Genomic DNA, 15,902 nt, shown 5'->3' on the forward strand with positions numbered 1-15,902 from the left:
GAAGGGTACAATGAGGAATAAAGCTGTTGTATTGCATTGGTTAAATGACATTTAAAATGATTTGGCTGTCAAATTCATGGAAAGGTTATGAACAGTGAATGAAAAATCTAAAATTAATTCCCTACTTCAAGAAAGTGTGATTTATGCCATAATAAAATTAGATTTTTAGTTAAAGAAATGTAGTCATTAAGTAATGGCCATGTACTAACTCTCATTTATAACCATCTGGTTTGACGGTTCGGCAGCAAATAATCTCTTCCTTAGGCAATGCATCCAAGGCCCTGGTGTCATTTATGCCAGTGAATTTTGTTCTGCACTGCTCTGCTACAGTTTTTTTGGGGTTCTTCTTCAGGTACTAGAGAGGCAGGTTGTTACTTAGCCTCAGTAATAGACGGAGCCGTTGAACTCATTTGCCTTCCCAAATGATCCCTTCCCTTCTCCCCCTTAGTCCTCTCCATTCGTGGTGATAGCAGTGAGGACCACCACCCCTGGTGGACGCCTGCATGCCTCACTAAACACGGTCTGGGCCTATTTTTGCTTGGCCCATTCACCACCTCCACTCTGTGAGGCACCAAGCCCGCCTTTGTTTTACAGATGAACACACTGAGGCTTCCAATGGGGTTCACCCAAGGTGGCAGGGGCCCAGCTGGCAGGAGTAAGCCAGGATCCTGCCCACATATTCTGGCTTCAGACTGTCAACTTATTTCTTCTTCTTCTTTTTTCTCTCTCTCTCTTTTTTAAGTTAACATGTAATGTATTATTTGCCCCAGGTGTACAGTCTATGAATCATTAGGCTTACACATTTCACAGCACTCACCATAGCACATACCCTTCCCAATGTCCGTAAACCAACCATCCTCTCCCTACCCTCCCAACCCCCCAGCAACCCTCAGTTTGTTTCCTGAGATTAAGAGTCTCTTATGGTTGTTCTCCCTCCTGATCCCATAAAGTGTCAGCTTTTAATCCCTATCATAGGTCTTCTGAGTCCTGGCTGAGCATTTGCTCTGAGGCAGCAGAGTGTGGCGGTAGCATTTCTGAGACTGACATGTAGCCCTGACTTGGCCCCTTAGCCCTCATGTGATGATGAGCGTGCCACAGCCTTTCCTCCTGTCGGAACTTCCTTCTCTGCATCAGGGAGTGGGATGCATGCCCTCTATTAAACATTCTCCTGACTGGTACAGTTGGGTACTTTGTCCTGGTTCATTTTTTAATTTCAATGGAAGCATATCAGATATACAGGCAAGAGTGTGCACCCTACGCATAGAGCTCAATGGATTTTTACACAGTGGACACACCCATGTGACTGCAATCAAGATCACAACTGAGAATATTCCCAGCACCCCAGAAAGCACCTTGGTGTCCCCTCAGCCATTGTCCTCTCAAAGGTAACCACCAGTCTGTCACCAGACATTGCTTTTCTTTGTTTCTGCACATTATAAAAACAAAATCCCACAAACTGCACTATTCTGTGTCGCCTTCTCTCCCTTGACATGAAAGCTGAAATCCCATCCTGAGGCTGACTTCAGTTCCTGCTTCTGTTCCTCATCACAGCAGTGATGTTTCCCACCACACGGCCATGCCAGCGCTCATCTACCCGGGCTTGCAGCGGTGGGCATCAGGGTGACCCTGTCCCCACCTATTTCGGGCTCTGCTGGGATGCACAGGCGCAGACCAGCTTCTGTGGGCACTTTCCCAGGAGTGGAAGTGCTGATAAAAAGGAATTCACACTGTTAAAAAAAAAAGAAAAGAAAAGAAAAGAAAAAAGAATTTAATAGAGGGAATTCATTGAGCAGGTATTAAAGGATTAAACAGGCAAAAAAAGACCCCCCTGAGATAAGGATGAGGGCCGGCAGCAGGGAGCCCCATCGAACTGACACTCAGACCAGTGAGGAGAGTCCTGCTGGGGCTGGTTCCTCCAGACTAGGAAATCACAGTTGCTCCATGTCCTTGCATACATTTGATGTTACTATTGTGGTTGTCTTTTAATTTTTTTTTTTCCTGTGGTGTATAATAGTATCCCACTGTGGTTTTAACTTGTGAAGTTCTTTTCCAAGTACCTGAAGCTCATTTTTCAAGTACGTGATTTCATTTGTTTTTATCTATTTGCACACATGTTCTCTGTATTCTGCATGGTGCTCTGTCAGCTCTGTGTGTTGTAAATACATTCCGCTGACTGCTTGACTCTTCACTGTCTTAATCCTGTCCTCTAATGTACAGAAGTCTTTGTTTAATAAAGTCCAGCCTATCATTCTTTTCCTTCATGGTGGTACCTTTCCCATCCTATTGAAGAAATACTCACTTGCTTAAAGATTATCATGAAGATAATCTCTTAAGGTATCCTCTGGGGACATAATTGTTTTACCTTTCACATTTACATCTGCAGTTCATCTGGAAGTGACTTTTATGTTAGTTGCAAGGTAGGAGGTTAAGGTTCAACTTTTTTCCAAAAAAATTTTATCCAATTGATTTAGCACCCTCTATTGAAAAAGCCATCCTTTCCCCATTATATTGTATTCACTCCCTTGTCATCCACTCAGAAACTGGGTATGTGTGATTTCCAGCTCAATTACAAATTCCATGTCTTTCCTTCCTGTCTTCCTTCCTATCTTCTTTTCTTCCAGTCCTCCCCTCTTCCATCCAACATTCCTTCTATCCATTCTTCCTTCCTCCCTTCTGTTTTTTCTTCCTCTCTCCCTGTCTTTCTTCCTCCCTCCCTCCCTCAGGCTTCTTAGGGATCCAACAAGTTTATTCATCTCTTCAAAGAACCAACTTTTGGCTTTAAATTTTTATGGTATATATTTCCCCCTATTTCATTGATTTCTGCTCCTATCATATTTGTTTCCTACTACTTTTTGAGGGCTCAAATTGTCCTCCTCCTAGCTTTCAGAGATAGATGCTTAGGTCATCGATTTCTAGCCTTTATTGTTTTCTAACATATGCTTTTTAGGTTGTATTTCCCTTGAAGCATTGCTTTATCCACATCCCACAATTTTTTAAATGCTATAATTCACTTGTCCTTCATTCCAAAATACCTTATTTCTTTTGTGATTTTTTTTTTTGAAATTATGTGATGTACTCATATAAAAATCCGTGGGTCAAATATTGGGAGATTTTTCTCCATATCCTCCTGTTATTGACTTCTAATTTAATTTCACTCTAGTCACAAAACTGTATTTGTTCTCTATATGATTTTAGTAAGTTGCAACTTGCTGAAACTTCTTGATGGCTCAGCATGTGGTCAGTTTTTATAAATGTTGAATGGACAGTTGATGAGAATGTGTAGTATGCAGTCATTGGTTACTGTTTGATGTACATCTTTGTCCTCAGCCCAGAAACTGGGTATGTGTGGTTTCCTGCTGAATTTCAAATTCTGTGCACATTTTTTCTTTCTTCTCTTCCCTTCTCTTCCCTTTTCTTCTCTTCCTTCCCCTCCCCGCCCCCTCTCCTTCTTTCCAAACTTCTTCCCTTCTCTCTTTCCTCTCTCCCTTTCAGAGATAGACATAGGTCCAGTTTGCTAATGATGAGGTTCAAACTTTGTAGATTGTTACTGATTTATTTCCACTACTTATTTTGTCACTTACTGACAGGTGTTTCTTTAATTCTTGGACCATTATGGTAGATTTTTTTCCATTTCTTCTTTGAGTTTTGACTTTTTGGTGTTTAAGCTATGCTACTGCTCTTCTACAAGCTTAAGATTGCAAACATTCCTGTTAAATTGCCTTGTTATAGTTATGAACCATCTCTTTTTGTCACTAATAATAATTTTTGCTTTGGAGTTTACTTTATCTATACCAGCTTTCTCCTGGTAGGAATTAATGTTTATCCTTTCTATTTTTAAAGATTTTATTTATATATTTGACAGAGAGACACACAGTGAGAGAGAAACACAAGCATGGGGAGTGGGAGAGGGTAAAGCAGGCTTGCCTTTGAGCAGAGAGCCTGATGGAGGGCTCAATCTTAGGACCCTGGGATCATGACCTGAGCCAAAGGCAGATGCTTAATGACTGAGCCACCCAGCTGCCCCATAGCCTTTCTGTCTTTTTACATTCAGCTTTTTTGTATCCTTTTATTTATGGTATGTCTCTTATAAGCAGCATGTTTTTGGATTTTGTTTTATCTATTATGTCAATCTTAGTATTTTGGTTGAATTATTTAGTCTACTTTTATTTAAATGGAATTAAATCTAACACATTATTCTCTCTATTCTTTTTTCTCTTTTTTCCTACCCTTTCTTGTCTTTCTTTGGATCAGTCAGGTTTTTTGTTGCCCAACTTTGGCCTCGTAGTACTAATTTTACCACTTTTGAACAGTAAAAAACCATTCTGATACTTCTGTTCCATTTGACTTCCTGAACTTTGTGATAATATTGTCATGTATTTTTCTACAAATTTTATTCATTAGAAGGGGATTATTGTACTAAGTAGACAAAAATAGGTTTATCTCTTTTTAACCCTTACTGGTACTCTTGATTCCTTCTTGCAAAAATATGCATTCATCTGAAAAAATTTCCTTTTGTCCAGAGTGTTCTCTTGTGTTGCTCTTAGTAGTAATCTGCTGGCAGTATAGTCTATTTCTGTTTATCTAGATAAATCTGTATTTTGCCTTGTGTATACCCATATTTTCACTGGGGATAGAATTCTAGTTTTCAGAATTGAGATTCTGAATTCAGAATTTTTTCTGAGAATTCAGAAAAAAATTCCATTATTTTCATTTCTATTATCGGTTCCATGATTATTTTCTCCTACAAAGTCATCTGTGCTCTTGTTGTTGGTCCTTTATGGATGATAAGTCATCTCCATCCCCATCACCCACCTGCTGCCTGATTTTGTGATTTTCTTTTTGTTTTTGAATATTTGACTATTTTTCTTTGAGTACCTCACATTAGTTTTCTTTGGTTTGTCTTGCTTGGGTTTTATAGAGATTGCTAAATCTTTGGCTATATGTTTTCCATAAATTTCAGAAAATTCCCAGTTGACATCTCTTCAAATATTTATTCTGCCTAATTTCCTGTATCCTTTCACTTTGAAACCTAAATTACATGCATGTGGGATGTTTGCCCCATGTCCTCTAATGTCTGTTATACTCTTTTCTTTATTTTTCACTCTTTATTTTCTCCTTTCAGATCTTCAGTGTGTGTATTTTCTGCTGCTCTGGCTTCCAGCTTACAATTCTTCTCTTTAGTTGTGTTTAATCTTTTGTTAAATCCATCTGTTGAATTTTTTTGGTTTAACTTTAAGTTCTAGAATTTTCACTTGATTCCTTTCTAGTGGATTGTGATTTTGTGATGAAATTCAATGTCTTTTATTTTCCTGAACAAATTATTCCTCATTATTCTAGAGCTTGTGTTTTATAATTCTAAAATCTGGAGAAAGTGTGAGTCTCTCTCTGCTGTATTTTTTTTATTGGAATTTAGTCATTTGATCTCATTTCCTGCCATACCTAGTAATTATGGATTGGGTGTTAGACATTATGTAGGAAAAATTATAAATCCTGTGGAGATTTTTATCTTCCAGAGAGGATTTACTTCTTTTTGTTAGACATAGAATGCTGGCAAATCATCTTGCTCTGCTAGGAATTGAAATTCTTGGAGAGTATATGATCTCAGCTGAAAGTCACCTGCATTTACCAGGGCCATTTTTTCTTGGGAAGCCTAATTTTTGTCTCCTTAGCACCATGATAAGTACCAAAATCTATGCTTAGTTTTTCAGCTGAATTGAGACTAATTTTTTGCTAATTTCTCATCCTCTTGCCCTTTATATGTGGAGCTCAGACATATTTACAAAAATCAAGAGGAAGCTGGGTGCAAATTATTGGGCTCACTTCTTTCTGATATCCTTTTCCAGGATTTAAAACCCTCAGATTCTAGCTACTTTGCTAGTCCTGACTCTGGTTATCTCTCAACTCAGTGAAACCTCTTTCATCTCTAGACCATTACTTTTTTGTTTGAATTCTATGCAAAACAGCCAATGTCCCAAAGGGAAAATTAGCACCTCAGTGGGCTTTTCTATTCTCTGAGTATTGTCTCTAAGTTCTGGCTACATTTGTTTCTCTGATATACCTTCAAAAAAAATCTTTTGGGGGTGCACCTGGGTGGCTCTGTGGGTTAAAGCCTCTGCCTTCCGCTCAGATCATGATCCCAGGGTCCTGGGATCGGCCCCACATCGGGCTCTCTGCTTGGTGGGGAGCCTGCTTCCACCTCTCTCTCTCTCTGCCTGCTCTCTGCCTACTTGTGATCTCTGTCAAATAAATAAATAAAATTTAAAAAAAATTTTTTTTAAATCAAACTTTTATAGTTGTTTTTAGCAAAAGGATTGGTCGTCTAAGGCAAGTTCTTCTCTCATAGCCTGAAGTAGAAGTATCTATCGTCTGATTTCACACTACCTCATGAATTAAGTAGAGATCTGCATAAACTTTGTTATGTGTGTTAACTTTGAAATTTAAATCCCAGCTGGGCACTGACCAATATGTGAGAACTTGGACAAGTTTAACCTTCTTTGACCTTTTATTTCCTCACCTTTTAATCAATATGTGAGAAATGAAGTTGAAGAGACCTTTAAAGATCAGTTAATTCCACTTATTTAAACTATTTCAGAGCACAGTAAAAGGAAAACTTCTGAATTCATTATATGAAGCTGGTATCATTTTAATTCCTAAATCTGAGAAAAAATGGCACCTAAAAATAATAGAGCAATCTCATTTTTGTTTGAATTCTATGCAAAACAGCCAATGCCCCAAAGGGAAAATTAGCACCTCAGTGGGCTCATTTCATTTATAAATGAGTCCAGAAGCTTTGAAGTCCCAAGAAAAGAAGGTAGGGAAAATGCATTCATACCCATTTCCTTTTCGGTGTTGACATTTTGGAAGTAGTTTGTTGAATATAAACATATTTAAAATCATTACAACTAGAATCCATCAATATTTTTTAGTAAGTGTATCATGATTAAGAAACGCTTATTCCAGAAATACAGAGATAGGTGAATACCATGAATTCTACTAGAGCTAAAGAGATTTCTAATAGATCTAAGGAGAAAAAGAATCATGAAAATCTCCTTAAATTCAGGAAAAGTATTTGATAAAATTCAACACACATTTTTTATTCATCTAACAAGCATTGAACAACTGCTCTCTTACAGCGTTGAGGATAGCATTGGGGAAGCAAGAATGAAAGATATTGGTGCCTTCCCATCTCACATTCCAGTGGAGGGAAATGGTCAGTAAAGAAACAAGTAAAAGGACAAGCTAGAACATCCATTTATTTCAAAGACTCAGTAAATTGTGCATGGATTTCATTAATATGGTAGACATACCTTGAGCCAAAACCCAGCATTTTGTTTCCCTTAGTAAGGAAACACTAAAGGTTTTCTTCTTAAAGTCAGACACAAGACCAGTATGCCCATGGGCACGCCAAGTTTCCACAACACTTAATATGAGATAGAGGAATTAGCTGAAGCAATAAGACAAGAAAAAGACATGAGAAACCTAAGAAATGGAAGGAAAGAGATAAAATCATAGCTATTTGAAGATTACATAAACACGTAGAAGGAAACCCCTAAAGAATCAATGGAATAAAAAATTCAGTCCAGTGGCTGGTTAAAAATCCATATATAAAAACCAGTTGCACTCATACATAGAAATAAAAAGCAGTTAGAAGATATAATGAAAGAGAAATTCTATTTATGATAACAAAAAATCTACAAAAGATATATTCAGAATACATACAGGAAAATTATAAAATACTCTTGGAAGAAATAAAAGTAGACTTGAACAAATGATGAGAAATACCATGTTGTTAGATAAGAAGATACAACATAATGCAGATGTCAGCTTTTCTTAATTTACAGGTTTTATACAGTTGGAATAAGACATCCCTAAAGTCTTCTTCTTGAGGTGTTTAAGTTGCTTATGAATTTTCCCTGTTCCAGAAATACTGGTTACTTCCAGGGATGTGGTGCCTGCCCCTGTAGCAGAGAGCTGAGGAGCAGTGTGGGCTTGGCTTTGTGCAGTGATGTGTCTTGTAGCTTACTTAGCTCTCATAATACTTAGCGCTCTCAGTGGTCCCTCTTCAGGAACCAGCATTCTAGAAGCTCATTTCACTAACTGTGCTGTGCTGATGAGTTGCAGGCCTATAGCATGTGTCTTCCATTGGTTTCCACTTGGGCTTTTAACTCATTACAGAAGTGGCAGTCAGAGAATGTAATTTGGGGCAGGGGAGGGGATACACTTTCAAGTGCCTCCTCAGTTTCATCCCTCATATTACTCTGCTTCCTGATCCCAAAGGATACTAGACAAGAATGCTGATATTGTGAAAGACACATGCCATTTGCTACAGAAGTGCTGGTGCTGAATGGTCCTCTTTGTCATGATGGCAAGAAGTTGGCCCAAGCTTGTTAGGTACTTTATTCTCTCTTCTTTGGTTGCCAGCATGGATTTTCAACTTTTTCTTGATATTAGACTTTGTATCCTAAACTGGTTATTGATAATGAATTGTAGGTACTTTTGATTAGTTGTGAAACCACAGCATGTGTTTCCAGCTTTTCCCTCCTATTACGTCTCACTGGGTCTCTTCCTGCTTCGTGAGCATACCCTGTTCTCTCCCCTTACCCTGCCTTTTCTTAAGCATTTCTCTCTTCCTGGTGAACCCTCCCTCCCTTACTCCTGTCTGAAAGCCTGCACATTCTGCAGTGCTATTTCAAAGGCTCTTTTAAAAACCCCTTCCTTTATGTATCCACCTGAATATGAATATACTGGTATTTTTCAAGGTAAAACCACCCCTTTACTTCTCAGTAATTTGTGTTTGTTCTGTAGCCTCCTGTTCAACTGGGAATGTTTCTTTTTTTTCAGCTATGAATGTTTTCAATGCAAGAATTCTGTCTGTTTTGCTTATATAACTTCTCAAACACTTTGCTTATTGCCCTATACAAGTGGGAAGGCAGAAATGAATTTAAAAAACAAATACCCAAAGGCTTAATTTAGTCCACTGGCCTGGACTGTCTGTCCAGATTGTAAGATCCCAGTTGGAAACTACTGAGTTGAGCACAGTCAATCACTAGATCCTGCCAGTGACCCACTTAGGAGCAATAGTGGTCTTTGTTATGGCCTCACAAACCATAACCTACTGCAGGTCAGATCATTCTGACTCCTAACTGCTTATGTTTTTCCCAAACCCTGTAGTACCTGCAGTCTAGGTAGAAGACGTGGTATCAGCCCAGGTCAGAGTCTTCCTTCACACTTGGTACCGGTCCAGATTCCACATAAGGAAGTAGACCACGAGAGTTGTCTCTGTTCATTAAAAACTGAATGATTGGGGGGCACCTGGGTGGCTCAGTGGGTTAAAGCCTCTGCCTTCAGCTCAGGTCATGATCCCAGCGTCCTGGGATCAAGCCCCATATCTGGTTCTCTGCTCAGCAGGGAGCCTGCTTCCTCCTCTTTCTCTGTCTGCCTCTCTGCCTACCTGTGATCTCTGTCTGTCAAATAAATAAATTAAATCTTTAGAAAAACAAAACAAAACAAAAAAAAAAAAACAACTGAATGATTGGGACACCTTGGTGGCACAGTCATTGAAGTGTCTGACTCTTGATTTCGGATCAGGTCGTGACCTCAGGATTGTGAGACTGAGTCCTGACTTAAGCTCCCTATCAGGCATGAAGCCTGCTTAGGGTTCTCTTTCTCCCTTTCCCTCTGGCCCTCCCCTGGCAAAAAAACAAAAAACAAAAAACAAACAAAAAAAACACAAAAAACCTTGAATGATTAATAATGTATTTTTTGATTACGCCCCAAAACAACAAGTTGTTTACCTTTGTTGGGGTGTGTGTGTGTGTGTGTGTGTGTGTGTGTATGTGTTGGGAGTTTAGTAGACCCAGCGTTGCTGAATATCATGTTCTTATGAAATTGTTCATCATTTTGTGAATAAATGGCTAGCAGAGGTGAGATTTTTGCAAGTATCTGTACATGTGAATTATTCTTCAAAAACACAAAGTCTTTCTTTTCTTGCAGGAGTCCAGAAGCTTTGAAGTCGCAAGAAAAGAAGGTAGGGAAAATGCTTTCATACCCATTTCGTTTTCAGTGTTGACATTTTGGAAGTAGTTTGTTGAAGCTAACATGAACTTCAGACCATGGGCAACCTGTTCTTTCAAATTTCATGTGGCCTTTTCTGGGTGCTGACTATTTGGTCCTTGCCTCGAAGGACTGTAAGAATTAAAATCCAGGACTGCTTGAGAGAACTGTGTCTTCTACTTCGACTATCCGAAGTGGGGGTCTGGGGACCTGGCTTCTTCATCATCATATCTGTGGTCTGGAGAGAAGCTGTATTTTTGACTGGAGTTTGAAATAATTGTTTGGTTTCATCCAGCAAAAACAACATCAACAATAAAAAATGGTTTATGATTTGAAGTATTTCAATAACTGGGAGAAGGTGCCACTGTGAAAAATATTTGTAATTAGATTTTTACAACTTTCGCTAAGCTGAAACAGAAATAACCAATTAATGTCCCTTTTGCAACAATTCCATTATGTTCATTTTCTCCGCCGGTTCCTCTAGCATGTTTGTTTTTTGGTCTCTGACATAAGTATGCATGGGTGATGATTTCTGAAACCTTTCCTTAGAAATTGAAGTTTCCCTTACTTTCAGCAACACCAGCTGTCAAATAAGATGTATTTTCTATGGTGTGGCGCATCTTTGCCAATCATCTCTTTATTGCAGGGCTAGGAAGAGGAAGTCGGGAATCAAAGTGAGTTCTTGGTCTGAAGTCTTTGGTTTCAGCCTTAATGACAAACTTCTCTGTAGCATTGTCTCTAGAAAGAGTGATGATCTAAAAGGTGTGAGCAAATTCCACATCGATCTCTAAATGTAATACGTCCTTGGTTCCTGATTAGTTCTTCTTTTAAGCCCCACAGTGAAAGACCTAGAATGGCCATGTTATCAAATTATGTTTCTAGAGCTGAGAGACTCAAGCCTTGCATACTCAGTGTATTGGTAAACTAGTCCACCGGGCTGTTTGCTGCTATCCATGGGGCTTGAATGCTGGGTAATCTGGCTCTGGGATAAACTTTGTGGCTTCCATTCCCATTTGCCATGGTCTCTGGATTTGGTCTCAGCGTCCTGTGAACTGCATCTGTAGGGTAAGCTGCATTGTGTCGATCTCAAAACCAAATGAAATTGGATGGATATGGTGGAGCCAGGAGGCCATGTTTCTTATTGATGACCGTATAAATGGGAAAGAAATAGCCTTGAGCAGAAAAGTTGGTATGAAGTTTGGTTTTGAGTATTATTTAATTCATGTCAGTAGCCCCGAGTATGAATGTTGGGAATTAATTTGCATTATGGAATCACATATCAACCTAACTTCTGGAATCTTAACTTTCCTTGCGTTAGAAAGGTGTCTAAATACTAAGGCTGGGGTATGAGAGAATCATGTGTATTTTTGTTCAGAGGCCTTAAAAGGCTGGATTGGACCTCTGGCTCCAAGTCCACTGAAAACTGACACCGTTGGAGGACGAGCAAAGGTGTGGTTGACTTGTGCTCTCCGCATCCATAACCTTCTCGTCTTTGGAAGTAGCAGCTCTCACAGCTAGCTGACTGGGAGCGTATGCTTCAAGTTTGTACCAGCAAATTTGTCCTGACAGCACATAAACTTTTTTCCCCCCATTGTGAACTGATGTCTTTCTTGCTTGTTTCTGTCAAAGTTGAGTGTTGGAGAGTTCCTGAAATAGCTTAGTGCCTTAATGTCAGTGCTGGTAACGTGGCAGGAAGGAAAGAAGGAGTGGGACCCTGCAGGTTGGTTCCAAGTATTTTCAGGCCTGAGAATTCACTTGCTTGAATGATGGGGTGGTTTTTCTTCTCCAGAAGAGTGTACAAGTATAAAAATTATAGAAATGCTCTAAATATTTCAATAAATGATTATGCCTACAGATGAAAATAAGACATTATTGTCTCTCAGCAAACACTTAGGGTTATTTTGCAGTTGGAAAGGAAAGAGGAGCAAATAAGTAACACTGAATTTTTCTGCCCAGTTTATCAGGCCCAGGAGAGTTTGGCAAGGTCTGGAGGAGGAAGCCTCTGGGTCACACAATCCAAGATGTCTTCCCATTTTTTTATTTTCAGACTACATCTGACTGAGGAGTATCTTCTCTATCTCAGGTTCAGGGGTACAAACTGATGACCAGCCACAAGCTCATCCTATGTGACTTTTGGGAAGTGTTGACTAAGTCTGTGAAGCGAGAAATGAGAGGGACTCAAATTAGTGGGAATGGAGTCCAGGATAGACCACAGTGGGGTTGGAGTTTGTGGACTTTATAGTTGCAGCCCTAGGAAAATAATCCACTTGGCCAGTGCTGGACTCGGTATTGAGTTAGTTGTTGAGACTTGTACTGCAGAACCTCTTCAACCTTTAAGATGGTAAGTCTGACTCCCAAAAGGGGGTGTGATATGTTGCATTTCCCAAATTTAGTTTCCCATGGTGTCTTAATCTTATGTACTCGATCGTCTTGGGACTGGCCTTCCATGCAGGATCCTTTGCAAGGCCTGCTCTAGGGAGTTCAGGCAGAGGGAGTGCATCCTCAATGCCCAGGATGAGCCTATGATGTGGGTCCAGCAACTTCCATGGGCTTTGCATGGACAGGATGGTGACGTGGTGATAATGAGAATAGCTTCTCAGTTCTCAAGTTTGCAGAGAGCATTTACCCTTAGCAACACATGACAAGAGGAAAGCGTCTTCCTTCCTTTCCATGCTAATTTGTGGGAACAAGAACTCCCTCTCGACCAATCCCTTTCATGCACTGATCCTCTCTTGTGGATGTTCTTCTGCCCATTCATGCCCACTGCCAAGGCTAGAGAGCTAAGAGGGACTCTTGGAAGAAAACTGTCTAGGGGTTATTTGATGACAAGTTACACTAGGGCTGGGGCTCTCAGGGGAACCTGGAGGGAAATATGTCATACCAGTGAGTGTGGCAGGACTGCAGAACTGGTAGGATGTCTTCTGGGAAGGGCACATGCCTGCCCCAGCCACCAAGCCCTTCTTCCTTCAGTCCTTCAGCCCTGGGAGCCACCTGTGCTAGCTGCCTGGGGAAGGACTGATGGTTGCATCTTCATCTCCTTTCCTTTGCACGTGTATTTTTACCTCCCTCCAGACACCTTCAATTTAATTTCAACTTTTTCTAAGGCTTCAGCCAAAGGTGCCAACCTCACCTCTCTGAGACACTCCCGTGTCCACTCTGAGGGCTGGTGCTGATTGTGACTGCCAGAATTCATCTGCTCAGACCAGTACTTTTCTCTAACTGATTCCATCACATTGAATTACAGACCTGAGAGAACACTTGAGTGAGCTGAGCCAAGCGGCCAGGATAATTCAGCCCTTGTCAGCCATCTCTTCAGAACATGCAGTGATCTAGACACCATTCCAGATGTCTGCAACTGCGTTATGATTAGAGGCTGTGAGTTTTGGGGTGGGTACCAATGTCCTATTGCGTGATCCGGCCTCCCAGGGATGGCTCTGTCACAGGTTCTAGTCCAGGCCAGCCTGACCTGGCTTCTGGCAGGATGTGAGGGAGACCTGAGAGCAGGGATGCACTGTCTTCCCTGAAGGAAGAAGACAGAGAGAGTGACTGTCACGCCCCCATGGTGGCTCTGACTCCTTAGCAATGCAAATCTCCTAAATAAACATGACCTGCCAGCACCCCCCCTCCTTCCCCTGCTGTGTGACTAGAGCCTCCCTTTCGGGAAAACCTTTGGAATTAGCCCTTAATTGGCAGCTGCCTCTAATAGCCCCTTTATAGTTCTCTGCATCTGGGTGAACTTCAGCTATCAAGGATTGCGTTCTGTTTACCATTAATTCTGATTTTGTTTAGCAGATGTTTTCTGGATCTCTCAGTTGCCTGCATAATCTGTCTTGGTATAATACGATCTGGCTGACTCTCTTCCATAAAACGGATTAATAAACTCCTAGCTTCTTTTGAGGTAACTTCTTTAACGGCTGCAGATGCAGAGAATTTAGAAGGCAACCACCCACATTTGGCAGTGCCTGGGGTAGTAGGTCCTTTTCAAATCAAGACTGCCATCTGGGCAAAGAGATGAAGTTTCCGTCACCTTTCTACCCTCACTCCCATGTACAGGGGAGCTTGCTGGTTCTCTCCTATAGAACCTGGGCCTCAAAAAGATAAGAGTGACATCGAACTCTTTCTACTTCTAGCCCCACAGAAATGGGCTCTTTCTGGGTGGCGCCACCATTTTTCAGCTGCTGGAAAACTATATTTTTCCTGCTTGCCCCAGCTTGAGTGGGAAGTGGGTGGCACAGCTGGCTGGTGTGTTCTGGTTAGACACAATGATCTGACACCCAGTTGTGAGCATGACGGATTGGTAGGCAGTAGGCTCCTATCTCTCTACTTACTCACAGGCTGACTTGGGGTATGTTCCTCAGTCTTACTGGAGAAAAGGGCATTGTAATAGTACAGACCATTATTCCCAACCTTGAATCACAGTCAGCAAGCCAGTCTACCCTGGCTAAAGCCTAAAAGTCTCATGAAACTTGAGAATCCAGGGGTGGCTCTGGCTGCAAGCACCACTGATAAAAGCCTTCTCCCCCTCTTTCACTCCTTGGCGTCCGTGCCTGGTGGGGTTCATAGTCTCCATTATGGCTTTTCCTGTCTTGCCTGTGTAGATCTGGCCTTAGACCTAGAGTGAAAAATGTCTCCAGTCACCAAGCCCATCCCTCTGTCTCCAACCAGATTTGTATGTGACCTTGCATGTTGTGACCTGTTGACGGTGAGGAATTATCTGGAACTTCGCCTGTTCCCATCCTCTCTTCTGTCAGAGTCTTGAACTTTTTGCTTGAATTCTTTCATTTCACAGTCAGAAGAAACACCGCTCTCTTTTTGGTGGTGTCTTTAAGAACTTAAGGGCAACACACATAAAATTTCTCTCCCCAGATTAAGGTTCCCTGGGGACTGGGGTGAGAACTGTCCTTGAGTGTCATAACTATCCATCCCTTCAATTACTCCATCAGAATAGAGCTCAGGGATTGAGGACAAGGGCCTCTGCCAAGGATCATGCATGGCATTAGCCAGAGGAGTCTCAGGCTGTGGGTCACCCCACGCTTCTGTTCCCTGAACTTCCCGGAGATAATTCTGAGTGCCTGGGCCTAGAAAGATTAGCGGTTGAGGGGCACCTGGGTGGCTCAGTGGGTTAAAGCCTCTGCCTTTGGCTCAGGTCATGATCTCAGGGTCATGGGATTGAGCCCCACATCAGGCTCTCTGCTCAGCAGGGAGCCTGCTTCCTCCTCTCTCTCTGCCTGCCTCTCTGCCTACTTGTGGTCTCTGTCTCTGTCAAATAAATAAATAAAATCTTAAAAAAAAAAAAAAAAAAGATTAGCGGTGGACTGAGATAGCATGAATGAGCCCGAGTCCTGATTCCTGCCCCTGCACATGATCTTCCTTGATCAAAGGTCTGCCAGGCTCTGGGTGAGTGATTGTTCCCTCCTAGCCCCTGGGCAGTTTCAGCTGTCCCCAGGGATCTGGAAACAGCAGAACCTTGCTCGCTGCAGCTCAGACTGCCTGTGCTGCTGTTCGAACTGTACATGTGTGACTCCCTGCCCAGGGTCTCAGCACCACAGGACACAGCACGGGCAGTTATGGCCTGTGCTCAAGGGCCAGCTCTCATGCTGCTGTGTAGGGCGAGCCCTGGGAGGGCAGGGAGCCAGGCCCTTCTCTCTGGCCTCCCGGGTGCCTTATACACAGCAAGCCCTGAAGAAGCATTAGACACCTGCTACATCGCAGGGCCGATCTGGCTTGATGTGACATACCCACTTATCATAAGGCAGAATCACAGGTATGGGGCAGGTATGGGGGCTGCCGGCTTGCTTGGCTCTAGGTCCACAGCTCCAGGACCCCCTGTCCTATCTGCTGTGCTGCTT

General features: G+C 41.7%; 1 protein-coding gene across 3 annotated transcripts in view; it reads left to right on the top strand.

Annotated features, from left to right (window-relative positions):
- The window catches only part of FSTL4 (follistatin like 4), a 672,404-nt gene that overhangs the window by 288,316 nt on the left and 368,186 nt on the right, over window positions 1-15,902 (top strand). For all 3 annotated transcript variants that reach the window (XM_046000921.1, XM_046000919.1, XM_046000920.1), the window contains one exon: window positions 9,994-10,027. In XM_046000921.1, coding sequence (XP_045856877.1) covers window positions 9,994-10,027 — 34 coding nt within the window. The remainder of the gene's footprint in view (window positions 1-9,993; window positions 10,028-15,902) is intronic.

The sequence above is a fragment of the Meles meles genome, chromosome 3 (assembly GCF_922984935.1).
Source record: "Meles meles chromosome 3, mMelMel3.1 paternal haplotype, whole genome shotgun sequence".
NCBI lineage: Eukaryota > Metazoa > Chordata > Mammalia > Carnivora > Mustelidae > Meles > Meles meles.